At 32.1% G+C, this 19,432-nt stretch overlaps 2 protein-coding genes across 13 annotated transcripts; both read right to left on the bottom strand.

Moving 5' to 3' along the window:
* Window positions 1-4,773: 4,773 nt before the first annotated feature.
* On the bottom strand, window positions 4,774-6,329 carry LOC107933893 (uncharacterized). Its single transcript, XM_041116535.1, has 3 exons — window positions 5,894-6,329; window positions 5,056-5,807; window positions 4,774-5,001 (listed from the first exon to the last, which is right to left on the bottom strand). Exons 1-3 carry the CDS (start codon window positions 6,327-6,329, stop codon window positions 4,774-4,776), a joined length of 1,416 nt encoding a protein of 471 aa, XP_040972469.1.
* Window positions 6,330-11,841: 5,512 nt separating this feature from the next.
* On the bottom strand, window positions 11,842-18,744 carry LOC107933933 (disease resistance protein RPS5). Of its 12 annotated transcripts, none has more exons than XM_041074403.1 (4): window positions 18,601-18,738; window positions 18,446-18,513; window positions 12,610-14,105; window positions 11,842-12,270 (listed from the first exon to the last, which is right to left on the bottom strand). In XM_041074403.1, the coding sequence occupies exons 3-4, from the start codon at window positions 14,093-14,095 to the stop codon at window positions 12,134-12,136; spliced, it is 1,623 nt and encodes a 540-aa protein (XP_040930337.1). In that variant the 5' UTR covers window positions 14,096-14,105; window positions 18,446-18,513; window positions 18,601-18,738; the 3' UTR covers window positions 11,842-12,133. The 12 variants fall into 12 exon arrangements, with proteins under 12 accessions (XP_040930337.1, XP_040930343.1, XP_040930330.1 ...); XM_041074409.1 differs by having other exon boundaries at window positions 12,610-14,079; XM_041074396.1 differs by having other exon boundaries at window positions 12,610-14,112; window positions 18,446-18,516; window positions 18,601-18,730.
* Window positions 18,745-19,432: the final 688 nt, after the last annotated feature.

Raw genomic sequence — 19,432 nt, 5'->3', positions numbered from 1 at the left:
AATATTTTTATAACAATTAAATTATTTTTATAATATACTTTTAGATGTAATTTTAGAAAAAAATTAATATTTAAGTAATACAAATTTTTTAATATAACTCTATAATATATATAAACAAAATCGTATGGATTCGATTTTATTGTGCATATCGTTTCTTTGTGGATTCTTATATGAATTTTTTAGGATTTAAATAATTAGTTTAAGTGATATTAAAAAGGTTTGTAAAAGAGAGTTTAATTACTCTACATAAAGGTAACTACACAGTAAAACCAAAATCAATAATGGGATAAGTAATTAGATAATGAAAAAAAGTGGTAGTGAGTAAATTATATTAAAACAATTACAAATGCCAAACTAAAGTTTGAGTGTAATCTAATTTTTAAATAATATGACACTTATGTCATAAGTAATTAAATTTTATTAAAATATTTTAATGCCAAATAGTAGTTTTATTATAAGCAATGGGTAATTAATTAAAAAAAGAATTGATAATAACATATTCACATAAATTAAACTTAAAAAAATAATTTTTTGTGTGTTTTTATATGTATTTTAATATTATTTAACTTTCTTTTCGCCAAATAACATTGTTTGACATTTAAAATCTTAAAAATTTCATTATATTGACACATTATTTTAGATTAAAAAATGATCATATATTAATGGCAATTTATTCGATTATTTCTTGATTTATTTATATAATTATGTATTTTATTCTTATGCTTATATTTATGAATTTGTAATGTTCTGGCTCTTTACTCTTATTTGTAATTAATTACATAAAAAGTTATTATATGTAATTAATTTTATGTGTGAAGTATTTACTCAAAACCTTTAGTTTGTTAAGTTTATAAATTCATATATTATTTTAAATAACTAAAAGCCTTGAATAGAAAAATTGGGAAAAAAAAAACCCAACAAACAACAAAATGAAAGGGGGAGAAATAAAGGCTTGTCCAATAATAATAAAGCATTAGGAGATATAATGGGAAGGGGAGTGCGGTGAGTGGCACTGGACCTTTAAGGGTCCAGTCAGAAAATATGGGTATGTAGCAGGGTGGAGATACAGTCTCCACAGCGCCACACGATGACATTCAACACAATTCGGATTACCAACTTACCCGCACTAACCTTAATCGGCCTTCTAAATGGTCCCTACTCTACTGAATTTTTATGGATTTGATTGGGTCCGTACCTTTGATCATTGCCATGAGCTCAAAAGCCTCCGACGTGCTGCTTATGCGGTCCCCATGAAAGTTGAACTTGAAACGGTAAACATATTCTATGCCTTTTACAAGTGGTTTGAGGTTAAACTTGGCTTCAAGTGGTGCCATGACAAGCAAGTAAGAAGTGAGCTTTTGACCTTGTATAGACTGGGTATCAACTCAGTAAATCTCCCTTCAAATATCTCCAGCTTCGTTAATCTGGCAGCATCGAATCCATTCATTTCTACACTACTTGATTCAATGTATAATACCAAACATTGCAAACAAGAAAGCCTAGGTAGAATTGCAACTGGCAGCTCCTTTAAGCTTTGAGTACATAAATTAAGATATGTCAGATTTGATAACATTTCCAAACCTTTAGGTACCTTTTCAATAGCTGTACGACCAAGGTTGATGCGGTCGTTGAGAGCACCAAAAATAACCTATTCCCTGTAAAATAATAAAAATAATAGAAAAAGAACAGTAAAGGGGAAGTAGGGTCGAATCCTCAGGGACCAGATTATACGAATGCTTGTTTCTCGAAATCCTGGGCAGAATCGTGTCCAAGAAAACCTGCGTTCCTGGAAAAAATAAAAAAAACAGAATTTAAGAATTGATTTTGGAAGCGAAAATAAAATAAAAACAGAATTTAAAGTTTACTGAAATTATGATTACGAAAATAATAAAAATAATAAAGAGAGTTTTAAGTGAAAAGAAATTCTTATGGGAAAGTTCCAGCCTCCGATTGTCTCATTCCGCCTTGGGCTCAATCCTTGGCTTTGGATGATCCTTCTCGACTTAAGTAAGCTAGTTATAGTGGAAGAGGACGCCTACGACGACCAGCTCCAAAGATTAGACTTACGATTTTTAGGGAACCTGACTCTAGCCAGTAATCTATGCTAGATCAACGCTTCTCAATGGCGAATCCCACGCCATTTTGTCTCTTTGGCTCGCCAACCTCTGACGCAGTAAGTTAACGAACCGACTATGCAATCCTTCCAAAACATACAAAGCGGGGCCGCCTTTGCATATGCTGAAAAGCTTACTTCTTAAGGGCCATGGACAGAAGCGTCAGCCCGTAATGCGGAGAAACGATGAATACTCAGTGAGAAGGCTAAGTACGGATTCTAGGCGCCTCAAGAACCCTTTTTGGAGAAATATTGTCCACTTTTGGCTAGAAGGGTTTTAGTGGTTCATGATAATGGTGGAAAAGAAAATAAAATTATGGAAAAAGAAATTTTATTAAAAGAAAAAAATATGGAAAGAACAAAAGACTTTTAGGGGGAGAGTGTTTACAGAAAAGATGCTTCCAAATAAAGTCACTTCACCCCCTATTTATGGTGCTAGGGAGATAGTCTAATTGAACTTAAATTCTAAAAAAATAAATACATTTAATTAAAGATAAACAAAGATAATTAAAATAAAATCCTAAATTTGAATAATCCTAATAATTATCTTAATATTAATTATTCTAATAGAATAAAATAAAATAGAGTCTTCCAAAATAAAATCTCTTCTATTTGCTTTTAAGTCCTTGTGCCTTCCATGTTCGCACTTTTGGCACCATATTTGTCCCACTTGCATATTGGCCCATTTAATCTCCAAATTGACGCTTTTTCCCTTGAATTTACTTTTCGCCTCCAATTTAGTCCCTAAAAGATAAAAAGACATAAATAGCTCAAATTAGTAGGCTCAAGCTCAAAATAAACACATGATTAATATATAAAAACACGTCATTTTAGAGTATTATCAAATTCCCCCTACTTAGTCCATGCTTGCCCTCAAGTATGGTTCCTATCAACTGTGAAAGCTAGATTCTGCCATAAAAGAAATACCACTCTAAAGTTTCATAAAAATTAGTTAAAAATGCATATGAAAAATAAAGAGACCTCTAAGCTTGCTTTAAGTAAAACAGAAAAAGTATTCCAATTAATTCACACAAAAATTAAGATCGACTTGAGTTATGCTATTTAGGTAAATTACCAAACCTACTAAGACACCTTAATTATTTCCTCCTTTAGTCCCTGAAGTCCAACTTTATTAGTACTTTTTTTTCTTTTTCTTTTTCTTTTCTTTTTCTTTTCTTTTTTTTTAAAATTTTATTATTATTTATTTACTTAGGAATATATTAAACCTTTTGACGCGAAGAGAGATGACAACCCAAGCACCCCACCCCGGTTACTCAGCCCAATATACTCCTAAAATTATTTATTTCCGGTTAGCGGAGTATTACCCAACACGTCACACAACCTTTTGACGCGAAGTAGAATGACAACCCAAGCACCCTACCCCGGTTACTCAGTCAGTCACGATTTGAGCCATACTCATAACCTCGGCTAGCAGAGTTTTACTTGTCACGTCACACAACCTTTTGACGCGAAGTAGAATGACAACCCAAGCACCCTACCCCGGTTACTCAGTCAGTCACGATCTAAGCTGTACTCATAACCATGGAAAACATTTATTAAAAATTAAATGATATTTAAAATTCTTGAGAACTCAGGAAAGAAAAAATTTAAGTGTCAAAAATAAGTTTCAATAATCACCTAATAGCCATGAACATTAATTAAGCATGCAATCATTTTAAGTGTTCACTTTATATTAAACTTGATCAATTTTACGAAAAGCAAGATAGAATTAACCTTATTAATCACAATTATTTTTAGCCTAATAAAAATAAAACAGTGGAGATGGCATCAATTATGGGAAAAATCATAACTTCCTTAGAAGGTAAGAATCATGCTTGTAGGTCAAACAGTAGGCAATTCCTGGTAAAATCTTGAGCATGAAAAGCGGCAGGATATTCTTAAAATAAATGGGCAGAAACGAGCACAAAACAGCAGCAACAAAAATATGACAGCAAAAATAGCAGATAATAACAACGAAGAATGCTTCCCCCCCCACTTAAAACACATAGTCCTCGATGTGAAAGTAAAAGGAAAACAAATAGGTGGAGAAAAAAAAAGTTTAGAAAAACTCCCCATGTAGTTACCGTCGGTTGGCGCACACGGTGGAGAAGAAGATGGCGAAGCGGCAAGAGGTGGAGACGGGGTGGGTGACGTGTACAACGGCGGTTCAGCTTCGGGTTCTCACCATGGTGGCTGAGAAATCAGCGGTGGGTGGTGGAGGAGAGAGGAGTCGGCGGTTATGGAGAAATTTGGGGGGAAAAAATGAAAGGTTTGGGGGTTTTATTTGCTGAAAAGGGGTGTTTGGCTGCAGGTTTTGGGGATTCTAGGGCTGGAATAGACTGTTTGGCTGCAGAGATATGGCATTCTGGGCTGGAATAGAACTGTTTGGCAGCAGGGATAGGCATTTTGGGCTGGAATAGAACTGTTTGGTACCATGGATAGGGCTGTTTTGGTGCACACTTTCTGTCTTTTTTTTTTCTTCGTATTTTCACTCCATTTCACCTAGATGGAAGAAGAGAAATTTATTAATATTTAACTAAAATAAAATAAAATAATAAATAATAAAAGAAAAGAAAGGAAAATAATAAATAAAAATAAAAAGAAAGATTGGGTTGCCTCCTAACAAGCGCTTGTTTAACGTCGCTAGCTTGACGCTTCAACTAGAATTGGAATTGTTCCAAATAAATTCTTTCATTTTTATGGGTTTGGAAATTCTCCGTTTTTATCACATCCACCACATTTGGGTTTAATCGTTCTTGCGCCTCTTTCCTTAGTTTCATACTTTCCTCTAAGGGGTTGATCCCTTTTAAGTAAGCAATGGTCTCATCATTCTCCAAAAATGTGAATTTGAAACGCTCGAGAAGTGGTTTTAATTTCGGATCTGGTGCCTGCACAACAGAAGGTAGAAGTTTAGTATCCATAGGAGCCAATAATTTATTAACAGATTCAAAATCATCATATCTATATTCAGATTCGTCTTCATAAGTTGACTCAAAAGTCTCGTCCACTAATGAGTCAATCAGGTCGATGCGGTTTACGCTCAAGATTTCGCCTGGATGACTAATAGTGCCATAAACGTTAAAATTCACGATCTTCCCGTCAAACTCCATCATGAGGGTTCCGCTTCGTACATCAATCTTAGTATTCGTAGTACTAAGGAAAGGTCGCCCCAAAAAGATGTCTGAAGACCCAAGAGTGTTATCCTCCTCCATTTGTATCACATAAAAATCTGCAGGGAAGATAAGCCCATTGACTTTGACTAATACGTCCTCGAGGACCCCTTCGGGATGCACAATGGACCTGTCTGCCAACTGAATGGTAACACCTGTCTTTGTCAAAAAACCCGCGTTAAGTGATTCATAAATAGAATAAGGCATTACATTTATGGACGTCCCCAGATCACACATAGCCTTCTTAATTCCCAAATGGCCAATTTTGCATGGAATAGCGAACAAACCCCTATCTTTGCATTTAACCGGCATTTTTCGCTGTAGAACTGCGGAAACATTCTCACTAACACTTACCTTTTCATTACCTGTTAATTTTTGTTTGTTGGTGCAAAGTTCTTTGAGGAACTTGGCATACCGCGGAATCTGTCTAATGGCATCTAACAATGGTAAGTTGATCTCAACATTCCTGAATGTTTCGAGGATCTCCTTATCTTCATTACTTTTTCGACACTGATTTAATCGTCCTGGGAATGGAGGTTGGATTTTCGGCAGTGGGGATTTCGCTTGGATCTGTTCGTCATTTTTTAGATTTCCTGGGCGATTTCTTGACCAAGATTCTTGCCAGGAACTGGTTCCAGGATCTTTCCGCTTCGTAACGTTACTGCATTCGCATTCTGCCTCGGGTTTGGTTCTGTTTGTGATGGGAGTTTCCCTTGAGAGTTTAATTTCTCAATTGATGTGGTCAACTCCCTTATGGATGCTTCGATTTTCTGCTGAAAACCTTTCATTTCTATTCGGAAATTGAGAGTTTGCTGTTGAAAATCAAGGAGATTAGTTGTTAATTTATTGACCAAAGTTTCTAGAGAATTACCTGAATCTTGCGACTGTTGTGGGGCCCAATTTTGGTATGGCTGGTTATATCGTGGATTAGCCCCATAAGTAAAATTAGGGTGGTCCCTCCATCCTAGGTTGTAGGTATTGGCGTAAGGGTCGTATCGTCTTTGTGGTGGCCCAGGAAAATTTCCCACAGCATCTAAATGGGCCATAGAATCGTCACACAGACTAGGGCACGCATTAGTCGTATGTTCAGGTGTAGCACATATTCCATATACTCGGGGTGGTTTCTATTTTTCTGTAACAAGGGAATTCACAATATTAGTAAGTCTATCAAGTCTATCTTCAATGGTAGAATTACTTAGCTGGTGAACCCTTCTAAGGGGTTCAGGATTGGCTCGAAATTGCTGGGAATTCGCAGCCATTGTGGAGATTAAGTCTTTTGCTTGTTGTGGAGTCATGTTGACTAACGCTCCTCCACTTGCGGCATCTACCATATTCATCTCCATGGGTTTCAAGCCTTCATAAAAGTACTAGAGCAAAGACTGTTCTGTTATACCATGTTGTGGGCAACTTGCACACAACTTCTTAAATCGCTCCCAATAGTCGTATAGAGTCTCTGCGTCTTTTTGCCTTATGCCCACGATTTCTCTTCTTAACTCAGCCGCTCATGATGCAGGGAAAAACCTGTTAAGAAATAAACGAGATAGATCAGCCCAAGTTGTAATGGATCCAGGAGGTAAATAAAATAACCATTCCCTAGCTGAATCTGCTAGGGAAAAAGGGAAAGCGCGTAATTTAATTTGATCCTCAGTTACCCCCTGAGGTTTCATACTCAAACAAACCATATGGAATTCTTTTAAATGCTTGTGGGGGTTTTCATTTTGTAACCCACGGAAAGTTGGCAGTAGCTAAATCAAGCCTAACTTTAATTCAAAATCAGTATCCATAGTAGGATACGCGATGCATAGTGGCGATTGTTCTATCGGCGCTTCGGCCAGTTGCCGAATTGTCTGAGCCATAGGTTGAGGTGCTAAATTAGGGTTTTCGTCTACCCTAGCGTCAAGGACCTCTTCAGGTGAATCGACTTCTTCTTCTTTACTTTCTAACGTTCGAGTAGGGTTTTCGTTAACCCTAGACTCTACTTCGTTGTCGATTCTAATTTCTGGCAGTGGATTGCTTTGAGTTCCAACCACTGCTGACTACTTTTTCTTTAGTTTTGTTTCTTTTCGATTAGCTTTCGCAGTTTTTTCAATTTCTGAGTCGAACGCAAGAGTACCTGGAGCAGATCTGGTCATAAAAAATAAAGAAAAACAAGATTAGTATGTTGCCGATCCTCGGCAACGGCGCCAAAATTTGATGCAGTCGTTGAGAGCACCAAAAATAACCTATTCCCTGTAAAATAATAAAAATAATAGAAAAAGAACAGTAAAGGGAAAGTAGGGTCGAATCCTCAGGGACCGAATTATACGAATACTTGTTTCTCGAAATCCTCGGCAGAATCGTGCCCAAAAAAACCTGCGTTCCTGGAAAAAATAAAAAAACAGAATTTAAGAATTGATTTTGGAAGCGGAAATAAAATAAAAACAGAATTTAAAGTTTACTGAAATTACGATTACGAAAATAATAAAAATAATAAAGAGAGTTTTAAGTGAAAAGAAATTCTTATGGGAAAGTTCCAGCCTCCGGTTGTCTCATTCCGCCTTGGGCTCAATCCTTGGCTTTTGGATGATCCTTCTCGACTCAAGTAAGATAGTTATAGTGGAAGAGGACACCTACGACCACCAGCTCCAAAGATTAGACTTACGATTTTTAGGGAACCTGACTCTAGCCAGTAATCTATGCTAAATCAACGTTTTTCAATGGTGAATCCCACGCCATTTTGTCTCTTTGGCTCTGTAACACCCCTAACCCGTATCCGCTGCCAGAACAGGGTTTTAGAGCATTACTACCATTTGCAGATCACTTAAAAAAATTAAAATACTTACCGATTCAATGCATCATATAAAATAAATATATTACCATTCAATCAACAGTTTGGCACTTGTATAAGCATCAAACAACAACATTGTTAGTATACTTGCACATATCTCATATAAATTCAACATTGATATATCTATTTTCTCGACATGTCGCACTTGAGTTTAATAATAGTCTCAATTACATAATTTCCTTGTATCAACAAATCAAAGATAACCATATATGTACATGTCATGAAACATATCATGCTCTTACCGTTTCTTCACAAGCATATATCATTCATTTCATTATATCAATATTTTATGCTTCATCATTTCCATATATTTTATGTATATTTATTCTGGTAATAGCTTATATCAAATTTAACATAAATTATATTCCATGTACTTATACTTATTTCGTTTATCCATTTTCATAATTATTTCATACAACGCTTTTGTACATATATTTCCATATGACCAGTTCTTGTAAACATTTCACACAACCATTTCATATAACCATTCGTCATCTGATACATTTTACCTGAATATCAATTGTTCAACAGATGTTATAGCGTCTCCCATCCACGGTCTTATTTATCTTTGACGTGATGCCATAGTGTCTTTCAACTATGGTCTTACTCATTTTCTGTCATGTTGCCATGGTATCTTTCAACCATGGTCTTATTCTTTTCATGTCACGTTGCCATGGTATCTTTCAACCATGGTCTTACACATTTCATATCAGGTTGCCATGGTATCTTTCAACCATGGTCTTACACATTTCATATCAGGTTGCCATAGTATCTTTCAACCATGGTCTTACACATTTCATATCAGAGAGCACACTCCCGCGAACCTCATCCTTACAGTGGGATTACCAGTCCAGGCTAAATCCCCTGTAATATAAACTCATAGAGTATTGTCGGGATTACCAGTCCAGGCTAAATCCCCTGCAACGACAATTACTCTAATGAGCTTGGATCTGAATTACCAGTCCAGGCTAAATTTAGACCCTAATTTGGATTACCCGTCTGGGCTAAATCCATTTTACACATATTCTTCGGGAGGGCTATATCAGGATAGGATCACCCGTCCGGGCTAGATCCTTTTTACCGTCAATTCCTTTTCAGAGATCCATCGAATTTTCTTTTCATTCAACCGGGATTTCTTCTCCTTTTATCAAATTTATCAATGTTTCATAAATTTTCATACAATGAACATTCAAATCATATTCACATAAATAACATACAATCTCAAGCATTTAAGAATATAATTCAAGTTACACGAACTTACCTCATTGCTTGTTTGTGTTTATAATTTCATTAATCTGATATCTTTTCTTTTCCACGATCAAGTCTCATATTTAAGTCGTCCAGATCTTTATAAATAATTTTGATCATCATTTTCATTCATTTCATATTCTAATGCATTTAATTAATGCTCTAGACAAAATTACCATTTTGCCCCAAAACTTTTAATTAATGACGATTTCATCCTTAGGGTCAGGAAAATAAAATTCTTGCAATTTAATCCTTATTTCCAGCTATTATTCTCATATATATTGATAACAATCCATGAATTCTATAAAATATCAGAATTTTTCATAATTTCAACACTTTTCAATTTAATCCCTAAAACATGTTTTCCCCCGATCTTGAACTAAATTAATAATTTCATTCAATTTTGTAATTTAAATAATAAAATAATCCATTTCATGCAATTTGGTCATTTCTGACATGTTTACAAAATTGCCCATAAAGTTTTACTTTTATTCAATTTAGTCCCTGAGCCTAAAATATGCAAATTTTTCATGCTAGATGAATATTCATACATATTTTTCCTCCTCCTCCTCTCCATTCCACATCCTTAATGTAGATAACACACTTGTAAGTAACATTATCCATAATTTTTATTATTTACTTTTATGAATATTCAAGCTATCTATCTGCATCATAGTCACTAAATTATTTATATCTAGATCTATAGAATTAAAAATTAATATCTAATAATTTTCCCTGAATCTAGACTCATATATATTATTACCATAAAAATTTCAGAATTTTTGGTTTAGCCAATAAGTACAGTTTATTCTTTAAAGTTACCCCTGTTCTGCTGTCTAATTGTTCTGACCCCTCTTCACCAAAAATTAATTATCTCCTCATACAGGATTCAAATGATGTTCTTGTTTGTTTCTATTAAAAATAGACTCATTCAGGATTTTATAAATATTAATTTAAGCCCATAATTATTTTTATTCAATTTTTTATGATTTTTCAAAGTTAGAACAGGGGAACCCGAATTCATTCTGACCTTGTCTCACAAAATTCATTATATCTCAAAATTTACAAATCCATTGCTTACACTATTTATTCTATGAGAAACTATACTCAATAATATTTAATTATATATTTTTTTCATCTTCTAATTCGATTTCTACAATTTATGGTGATTTTTCAAAGTTAGTCTACTGCTGCTGTCCAAACTGTTTTTGTGCAAGCTATTAATTACCATGTTATAACACCCTTATTTTCTTTTTCTACACCATTTCTCATCACTTTCTCTTATTTTCTCTTCACTAACATATCAAAAACATAGGACCTTATGTAAGAAAACTCTACTATAACATTATTTCCATGCTTTGTCAATAATAACAAACTTAAAAACATATTGAAATCTTGATATACTTACCTTGTTCTATTGATACTAATCTTTAACTTGATTTTCTCTCTCCTCCAGCTTCTATTTCTTGAATCCAACTTGATATTCTAACTTTCCATGCTCTTCTTAACATTTTTGTCTCTTGGTAGCTATGGAAATTCATTTGATTTTTGGGTGAAAATGGTGAATTTTTTGTAAAAGGACCAAATTATAAAGAAAGCAAAACTTTCTTTCTTCCTCTCTTTCTCTCACGTTAGTGCATGGGAAAATATGGATGAGAATTTCTCATCTTTCTTTCTTTATATACTAATAAAATAATAATAAAATATCTTATTAAAGTATTAACAAAATAATATTTATCTAATTAAATAATTATAAAATATCAAAACATCTCTAGCATCATTATTACTTTCTAGATTTCTCTCTCTTCCAATTGACCATTTTGCCCTTCATTATCTTTTAAAATTCCATCCTTGAGTCATCATTTAATTTGGTAAAATTGTAATTTAGTCCCTCATAGTTCTTCATCTATTCAATTTGGTCCTAATTCATCCATTTTCCTTAGTTTCTATATCATTCCACTCTTAAATTATTTACACTATTGGTCCTTCAACTTTTTCATATTTACACTTTAACCCCTCAAATTATGAATATTTACTCTTGTGCAACAAAACTTTTCTCACTTTTACAATTTAGTCCTTTCTTGAATTAATATATCATAATATACTTCTCAATATTGACATAACTGAAAATTTCCCTTTTTGTCACTTTATTTTCTTATTTTACTATATTAAGGATAATATCTTACTGTAAAAATTTTCAGGGTATTACAGGCTCGCCAACCTTTGACGCAGTAAGTTAACGAACCGACTATGCAATCCTTCCAAAACATACAAAGCAGCCGCCTTTGCATATGCTAAAAAGCTTACTTCTTAAGGGCCATGGACGAAAGCGTCAGCCCGTAGTGCGGAGAAACAATGAATACTTGGCGAGAAGGCTAAGTACGGATTCTAGGCCCCAAGAACCCTTTTTGGGGAAATATTGACAACTTTTGGCTAGAAGGGTTTTAGTGGCTCATGATAATGGTGGAAAAGAAAATAAAATTATGGAAAAAGAAATTTTATTAAAAGAAAAAAATATGGAAAGAACAAAAGACTTTTAGGGGAAGAGTGTTTACAGAAAAGATGCTCCTAAATAAAGTCACTTCACCCCCTATTTATAGTGCTAGGGAGATAGTCTAATTGAACTTAAATTCTAAAAAGATAAATACATTTAATTAAAGATAAACAAAGATAATTAAAATAAAATCCTAAATTTGAATAATCCTAATAATTATCTTAATATTAATTATCCTAATAGAATAAAATAAAATAGAGTCTTCCAAAATAAAATCTCTTCTATTTGCTTTTAAGTCCTTGTGCCTTCCATGTTCGCACTTTTGGCACCATATTTGTCCCACGTTGCATATTGGCCCATTTAATCTCCAAATTGACGCTTTTTCCCTTGAATTTACTTTTCGCCTCCAATTTAGTCCCTAAAAGATAAAAAGACATAAATAGCTCAAATTAGTAGGCTCAAGCTCAAAATAAACACATGATTAATATATAAAAACACGTCATTTTAGAGTATTATCAAAGGTCCAACTTTCTTAGAGCCTCAAGCTTTTCTAGTGAAGGCACATATCTCAAGTTGTAGCATCCACGAAGCACCAATGCTTTGAGCTTTTCCAAGTTTGACACAGAATTTGGTAGTTGCTCAACATTGGTATAAGAAAGATCAAGCATGCTGAGTCTATGCATATGCTGAAAGGATGATTCTGAAATTCTTTCTAAGTATTCATTCTTTTGCAATAATAAGGTAGAAAGAACCTCACAATTGGGTGATAAGTGCAGAGGAATCTCAGATACGTTATTCATCATGAAGGAAACTTTTTCAAGATCTTCTTCCCATTCTTGCTTGCTTGGTAGTTCTTTTAGTCCGATGCCAGATTTTACCATAAAACGGGGGCCAGAACTTTTGATATATAATGCTGTATCTCTCATTACATCATGCATCTTCACAGTATCTCTATCATGCTTTTCCAACAAACATTTATTTTCCAGCCTATTTAATATAGTATGACCCCTATAATATAACTCTTGTCGACTCCCAGTTCCAAGAAATTCTTCATCTATCCAGTATTCTATTAATTCCTTCTTTGGAATTATATAGTCTTCTGGATATAGTGAGCAATAAAGGAAACAATTTTGGATTTTCAAGTCTACCAAACGATCGAAACTAAACTTTAATAGCTCATATATTTCAACATCTGTACCCTTCACACTTATTACATGTTCACGTAACTCTCTTAATGCGTTCCTCCATTCAACAATATCAGATATTCCCTTCATGCTCCCTGCTATTACTTGTATGGCAAGGGGTAACCCATCGCACTCTTCAACAATATTGCCCAAAATTTCTTCCAAAGATGGAACCTTTAGAATCCTACGTTCGGTAAGCGCCAAGAATAAATTCATGGACTCCTTGTAGGGAAGAAGAGGCACTTCGACTATCTCACAGCCTATAGATCTACAAACCACTTTCGATCTACTAGTTAATACCAACTTACTCCCATTGCTGGATGTTGGTTTAGGGATCCCTACCTTCTTGAGAGCGAACCCTTCCCAAACATCATCTAAGATCAACACATGCCTGTTTCGTCCCAATTCATTCGCTAAAACAGTTGCACGCTCTACTTCAGGATCTGGAAGAGATATATACATACGATCTGCAATTTGTTGCTGTATTTTGGTGATGCTAAAATCCTTCGAAACAGTGACCCAAATGATTTTCTCAAACAAGGGTTCAGATTTAATCTCCTCCAATAGTTGAGTGTGGATGTGCTTCATGATTGTGGTTTTCCCGATCCCGCCCCTCCCACATACTCCAATCATTCCAATTTCATTACTCATCAAATGCTTCCAAATGTCTGCTTTCACCAGGGTTTGACCTTCCAAATGTTCCAATTGCAAAGGCACTTCAGCAGTAGATGGATCATCAATTACTAGAGCTTCACCGAATCTGCCTCGTCCAATAATTTCCTTCACTTCTTCAATTGTTTGCGAAACTTGTTTCCCAAGGCGTCCACGAGAAAAACAAGATACATTTTGCATTCTTTCATCAATGTTCTGTATTTTGTCATTGATGGCTTGCACATCTGGAAGCCAGTTCTCTACTTCTTGCCTTACACGTTTTCCCCATCGAAGCTTTACTTTTATCCCCAGCTCCACATCTCTCTTGATAGCATTTAGTTCGCGTTGTTTTGCAAGAAGCTCATTCTTCCTTTCTTCAATTTTTTGTGATGCTGTATGTATGTACATGTTGGATCTCCTAAGCACTTTAGCACATCACAAATTGGTCTTACAAGTTCCATAATTCACCAAATACTTTCCAATGTAGTAATAATAACTACGTCCATTAGTCACTTATTTCTTTATCAAGGATAGATTTTTAGTGTATGATTATATATCTATCAATATATAAATTGTCAACTCCAAAAAATATTAAAAAATAAAAAAGATTCTTCTAAAATATTTAATATTCATATCAAAATAAAAAAGATTCTTCTAAAATATTTAATATTCATATCAATATATAAAATCTTCTAAAATACCCATATAAAATATTTAAATAAAATGTTTTTACCCCTCTAAAATATATTTTTTTTGGTAGGAACTCTTTTAAAATATTTAATTATTTTTATGAGTTCTTTTAAATTAATATTATAAAGTGTTTAATTGATTATCCCTTTTCGTATCATTTTTATGAATTCTATTTATTTTTTTCCTTTTTTACTAGAAAAATATTTTTCTAATTATATTTAATTTTTTCTTTTGTTCTTTTTATTTATTTAAAAAATGTTCTTCTTATAAAATTTTAATAACATAGTTTCGATACAACGTGCAAAGTACTATGATTGAACTAAAAACATTTTAACTTTCTAAAATGTTTAATTATTTTTATAAATTGTTTTAAAATAATATTAAAAAATATTTAACTATAGTTTTTCCCTTTTTTATTATCTTTTGTGAATTTTTTTGGTGTTTTATTATTAAAAAATGATTTTCTTATTATTATAACTTAACGTTTTTGTCCTTTCCTTTTTCATTATCAACTAGCTTTTTTCTTATTAAAATTTTAAATTAAAATATACCTTTTTGTGAAACACTTAAATTATTTTGGTTAGACTAGAGGTGTGCATGGGCCGGGCCCATAAAAAATTTTTGGCCCATTTTTAAGGCCTGGTCCTGGCCTGGCCTGAAATATGGGCTTAGAAATTTGTCCAAGCCCGGCCCGAGGAAAAAATAGTAGGCCCGAGCCCGGCCCGGCCCGGCCATATTAAAAAAATTGTTTTTTTATTAGATAAAAAACTTTAAAATATAACAAATCAAATACATTTAAAACATAAAAACAAATATTAAAACAAAAAACAAATAAAAAATGGGACTAAAATAACTCTTAAAATAATACATAAATTAAAAATATAATAAAAAGTAATTATATTAAAATTGAAAAATTGAAACAAATTAGAACTAAATTATATTAATAACAAAAGTTTTACAATATCAAAATAATATTAAAAACAACAAAAAAAGTAAAGTAAAAGTACTAAAGTTACTTAAAATTAAAAATAAAAAAATTTTAAAAATAATTTAATATTAAAATCGGGCCGGGCCGGGCCCAAAAAATCTTACTCGAGGCCCAGCCCGTTTTCTAAACGGGCCTCGTTTTTTGTCCAAGCCCATTTTTTGAGCCTATATTTTTACCCAGACCCTCCCATTTTTCGGGCGGGCCTTCGGCCGGGCCGCCCGGCCCATGCACACCTCTAGGTTAGACCAATAATTACTGAATATTTTTACAATTTGGTTATCAAAAATATATTAAACCTAAATTAATAAACATTTTAAGAATATTCACATAATTATTTAGTGTATTATATTTTGGTCACTCAACTATTAATTTTTTCATTTTAACCATGCAACTTTTCGAAATTAAATATTTTTGCTACTCTTCTGTTAGTTACATATGTCTAATGTGGCTTTGTTTTATTAATCTAATAATAAATTTAGCCATCCAATACTTACATATTTTATCAATTTGATCCTAAATTTAAAATTTTCAACAGCCATATGTTTACAACAATTGTCACTTAATCCTAACTATAAAAATTCTAAAAAAAAAAGTAAATATAAGTTATAAAAAATAAAAATTTTAAAAAAGTAATTATAAAAATACTCTAGATTTTTGCACCAAAAATGATTTTTTATATAATATTAGAGGTATAGGATGGGGTAACATAGTTTGAACCCATGCCAAAATAGGTGTCTAATAAGAACTTTAACTATTGCTCCATACAAATTAAGGCACAAGAACACTAGAGCTTGAAATTGGTATTATCACTATTGCAAAGAGTAAGATCATTGGAGTTGATGTCATCAACCCAATAATTTTTCCAGATTTATAAATTTGTTAATTTTAAGGGTTTTTTTTTTAGGTTTTAATTAGGTATTTAGGAGCAACAATGGAGCAAAAGAAAAATGAGACTAAATCAAAAGAGATTGTATAAAAAATAACTTTAATTTATATTAGTATTTAGGTAAAATTATGTAAAATATGGAATGCTAGGACAATTAGATAACTAGATAAAAATGCATATGATGTTTATTTTCTTGTTATTTTTATTAGTAGTTGTATTATCGAATACTTTATTAGATTAACATATTACATATGATGATTGATTTCAATTTCTCTTACTCATTTAAAATTTCTTTTATAGTGCTGACAATTTTTTATAGCAATTAATATTTTTTAATTACAACTTGTATCATGAAACATGACTTATAAATTGTGATGTAATTGTGCTCTATTAGTCAAACATGTCTAGAGAATTACAATTCTTTATAATTATAAGAGAGTGTAATTACATTTTCATCCAATTACTTTATGTTGTCCAAATAGAACTTAATGTTGAGAATATTCATTTTTAATGAAATAAAAACTTAATGGTTTATCAAATAGACCTGCTTATGGGCTAGGCCACCCGACTCGCCCTAAAGGCCCACTCGAAAAGTGGGAGGACTTAGGCAAAAAAAAGTCCGTTTTAAAAATGGGTCGGGCCTTGGGTAAGACATTTTTTGCCCGAGCCCAGCCGGCCTAGTTTGAATTCACTAAATGCCAAAAAAAATTGCTATTTTTTTTATTTTAATGATATTTTCTTGTTGTTTTATCCCTATTTTGCTATCATTTCACTATTATATTGTTATTATTTTATTGTTATTGTTTGGATATTGTATAACACTTGTTTTATTGTTAATTTTGTTATTATTTTAGAGACATTTTCTTGTTAAGTTGCATCTATTTTAGTATTATTTAAGTATACATATTTTTTAAAAATTATTTTTAATTTGTTTCGAAATATTTATTTTAATGTTTTTAGTATTTTTGATGTATTATATATATTTAAAAATTATGTAAAAATAATATAAATAAAAAATTTAATATGGGCGGGCAGAGTCGGGCCCGAGTTTTAGCAATTTTATCTCAGTTGAGCTTGGACAAATTTTTAAGCCCATATTTTAAGGTCGAGCCTGGACCTAGCAAATAGACCTAAATTTTTACATGGTCACGACTCATGATCACCTCTATTATCAAACACACCCTAAATTGAGTTATATCAAATAATTTTAAAAAAAAAGAGTTATAAATGATTGTAGCCTTGAATTGAGATTCTTTTTATATAGGATAAAGCAACATTTAATCTATGAATTTGTTAATTCTTAATTTAGTCTTTATACTTTTCTTCACGTTAGTCTTGAAACTTGACAATTTTTTCAACTTTGATTTATGTGATAACATGGCACTCCAATATTATGTCATGACATCACTAAAATTTTGTAATTTTTATAAAAAAAATTTAGGTAATAACGTAATACAATATTATAGTTTAATATCATTATAAGGGCTAAAATTGAAAAAAGTTGTCAAATTATCAAACTAACATGTCAAATGTTATCCACTTTTAAATATATTGGGTAAACCAATGTAGCAATAATCTTTAAATAGAGTGACTAAAGAGTAATTTATCTTAATTTTAGAGTGATTAATGTGAAAATATACCATTAATCTTTTATTACCATTTATTAGTAGAATGATCAATTTAATTAATTTTTATCTTAAGATAACTAAATTAACAATTTTTTTTTGAAATGATTTAAAATAAAAATGTGAGTACCTTGCCTATATAGTCTTTTTCTCTCACCCAATCAAGTAATACGTTTTTCTAATTATGATTTTTTTATGAAAGAAACTTTCATTATAAAAAAGTTACAAACAGTGGAGGACAGTTCTCAAAAGTTGTTCAAAAAAGGAAAATGCTAGACAAAAGTCTAAGGGGCCTGAAAACACAGACCGGAGAAAGCAGAGGAGGTTTAATTATTATAGATCTATATAATCTACTCTAGTTATTATATTATATTATATTATATTATATTGTTCAATGACTTTAAGATTTAAAAAAAAAAAAAAACTATTAAAGGTAAGATTGTTGCGAAACTGGGAAGCCAGATCTTTAAAATTCCTCCAAAACCCATAGCTTAAACAAAGAAGAAATCAGATTATTCTCAAACCCACACCCATCATCTTCCTTCTTTTAAAATGAAAGAAAAGCTTACCTGAAATATTACACTCAGATCAAGCAAACGATAAAAGCGTTTGATTATACGAATTTGTTGCGAGTAACCTACTACACAGAAAAGCGATTCAAAATAGATATTGATTCAGACTTAACAAATAAATATACTTAACTACTGTGGAAAATGTAAGTTACCTTGGCGTCACTGTGTCTCCTGTTTTTTTCTTTAATATCAACTCTGGAATGGTTTGCCTAAATGATGAAAAATATACCGGTATTTCAGCAAAAGAGATCAGCTTGACTTCAGTTGACTTGCTTAAATGATTGCAGGGCAGTCTCGGAATTTTACATTCCCACGTGATAAAACATTATATAGGCCGTTGGGTTCGGCCCACATCTTATAAATTATATAGGTAAACTACATTATTGCTTATTCTTTTTTTCATTTAATTAAATTAGATTTTTTCTTTTTTTGGATATATTTTTGTCAAGTGCCATGAAATTTCTGATGAGAAGGTCGCGTGACAAATAAAAAATTAATATAATATATAAAAGTTGGGTTAAATTTGTTGTTATATTAATTTTTTAACTGTCAAGTCATTTTCTCGTCAAATATTTAACGACACTAAATGGAAATGAAAAAAAAAACAATTTCAATTAGTTGTATGTCCAAATTTAAAAAAAAATAGTTGAGTGACTAAAAAGAAAAAGTACAATAGTTAGATGATCAAATTAAAAAAATGGTAGTTGAATGACCAAAAGTGATCTGTGATGTAGTTTACCCTATTATATTAATAGACAAGTCAAAGTTAATTTTGGATAATTTTTGTGTTATGCTCAAATTTAAAAATTAATCCATCTACTTTTTAATGTAACATAATTTGGTCATCTATTTTTATAATATCATAGCTAATTCAAATAGCTTATTAATTGAAGTAGATTTTTTCTTAAAACACACTTCCAACTCATCATGTGTGATGCAATGTTTTTAAGAAACAACCAAATTAGCATTTAGTTGAAATAATTA

The sequence above is a fragment of the Gossypium hirsutum genome, chromosome A01 (assembly GCF_007990345.1).
Source record: "Gossypium hirsutum isolate 1008001.06 chromosome A01, Gossypium_hirsutum_v2.1, whole genome shotgun sequence".
Classification (NCBI taxonomy): Eukaryota; Viridiplantae; Streptophyta; class Magnoliopsida; order Malvales; family Malvaceae; genus Gossypium; species Gossypium hirsutum.
Note: the sequence above shows the minus strand (reverse complement) of the source record. Positions and strands in the feature narration are given on the sequence as shown.

What these genes read in the sequence shown, in the direction of transcription:
- LOC107933933 (XM_016866252.2), bottom strand. Translation starts at nt 14,095, where the DNA reads ATGTACATACATACAGCATCACAAAAAATTGAAGAAAGGAAGAATGAG.
- LOC107933893 (XM_041116535.1), bottom strand. Translation starts at nt 6,329, where the DNA reads ATGGCCCATTTAGATGCTGTGGGAAATTTTCCTGGGCCACCACAAAGA. An exon ending in AGTTCCTGGCAAGAATCTTG is followed by an intron (nt 5,808 to 5,893) that starts GTCAAGAAATCG and finishes CTCCATTCCCAG; the next exon opens with GACGATTAAATCAGTGTCGA. An exon ending in GATATGATGATTTTGAATCT is followed by an intron (nt 5,002 to 5,055) that starts GTTAATAAATTA and finishes TCTGTTGTGCAG; the next exon opens with GCACCAGATCCGAAATTAAA.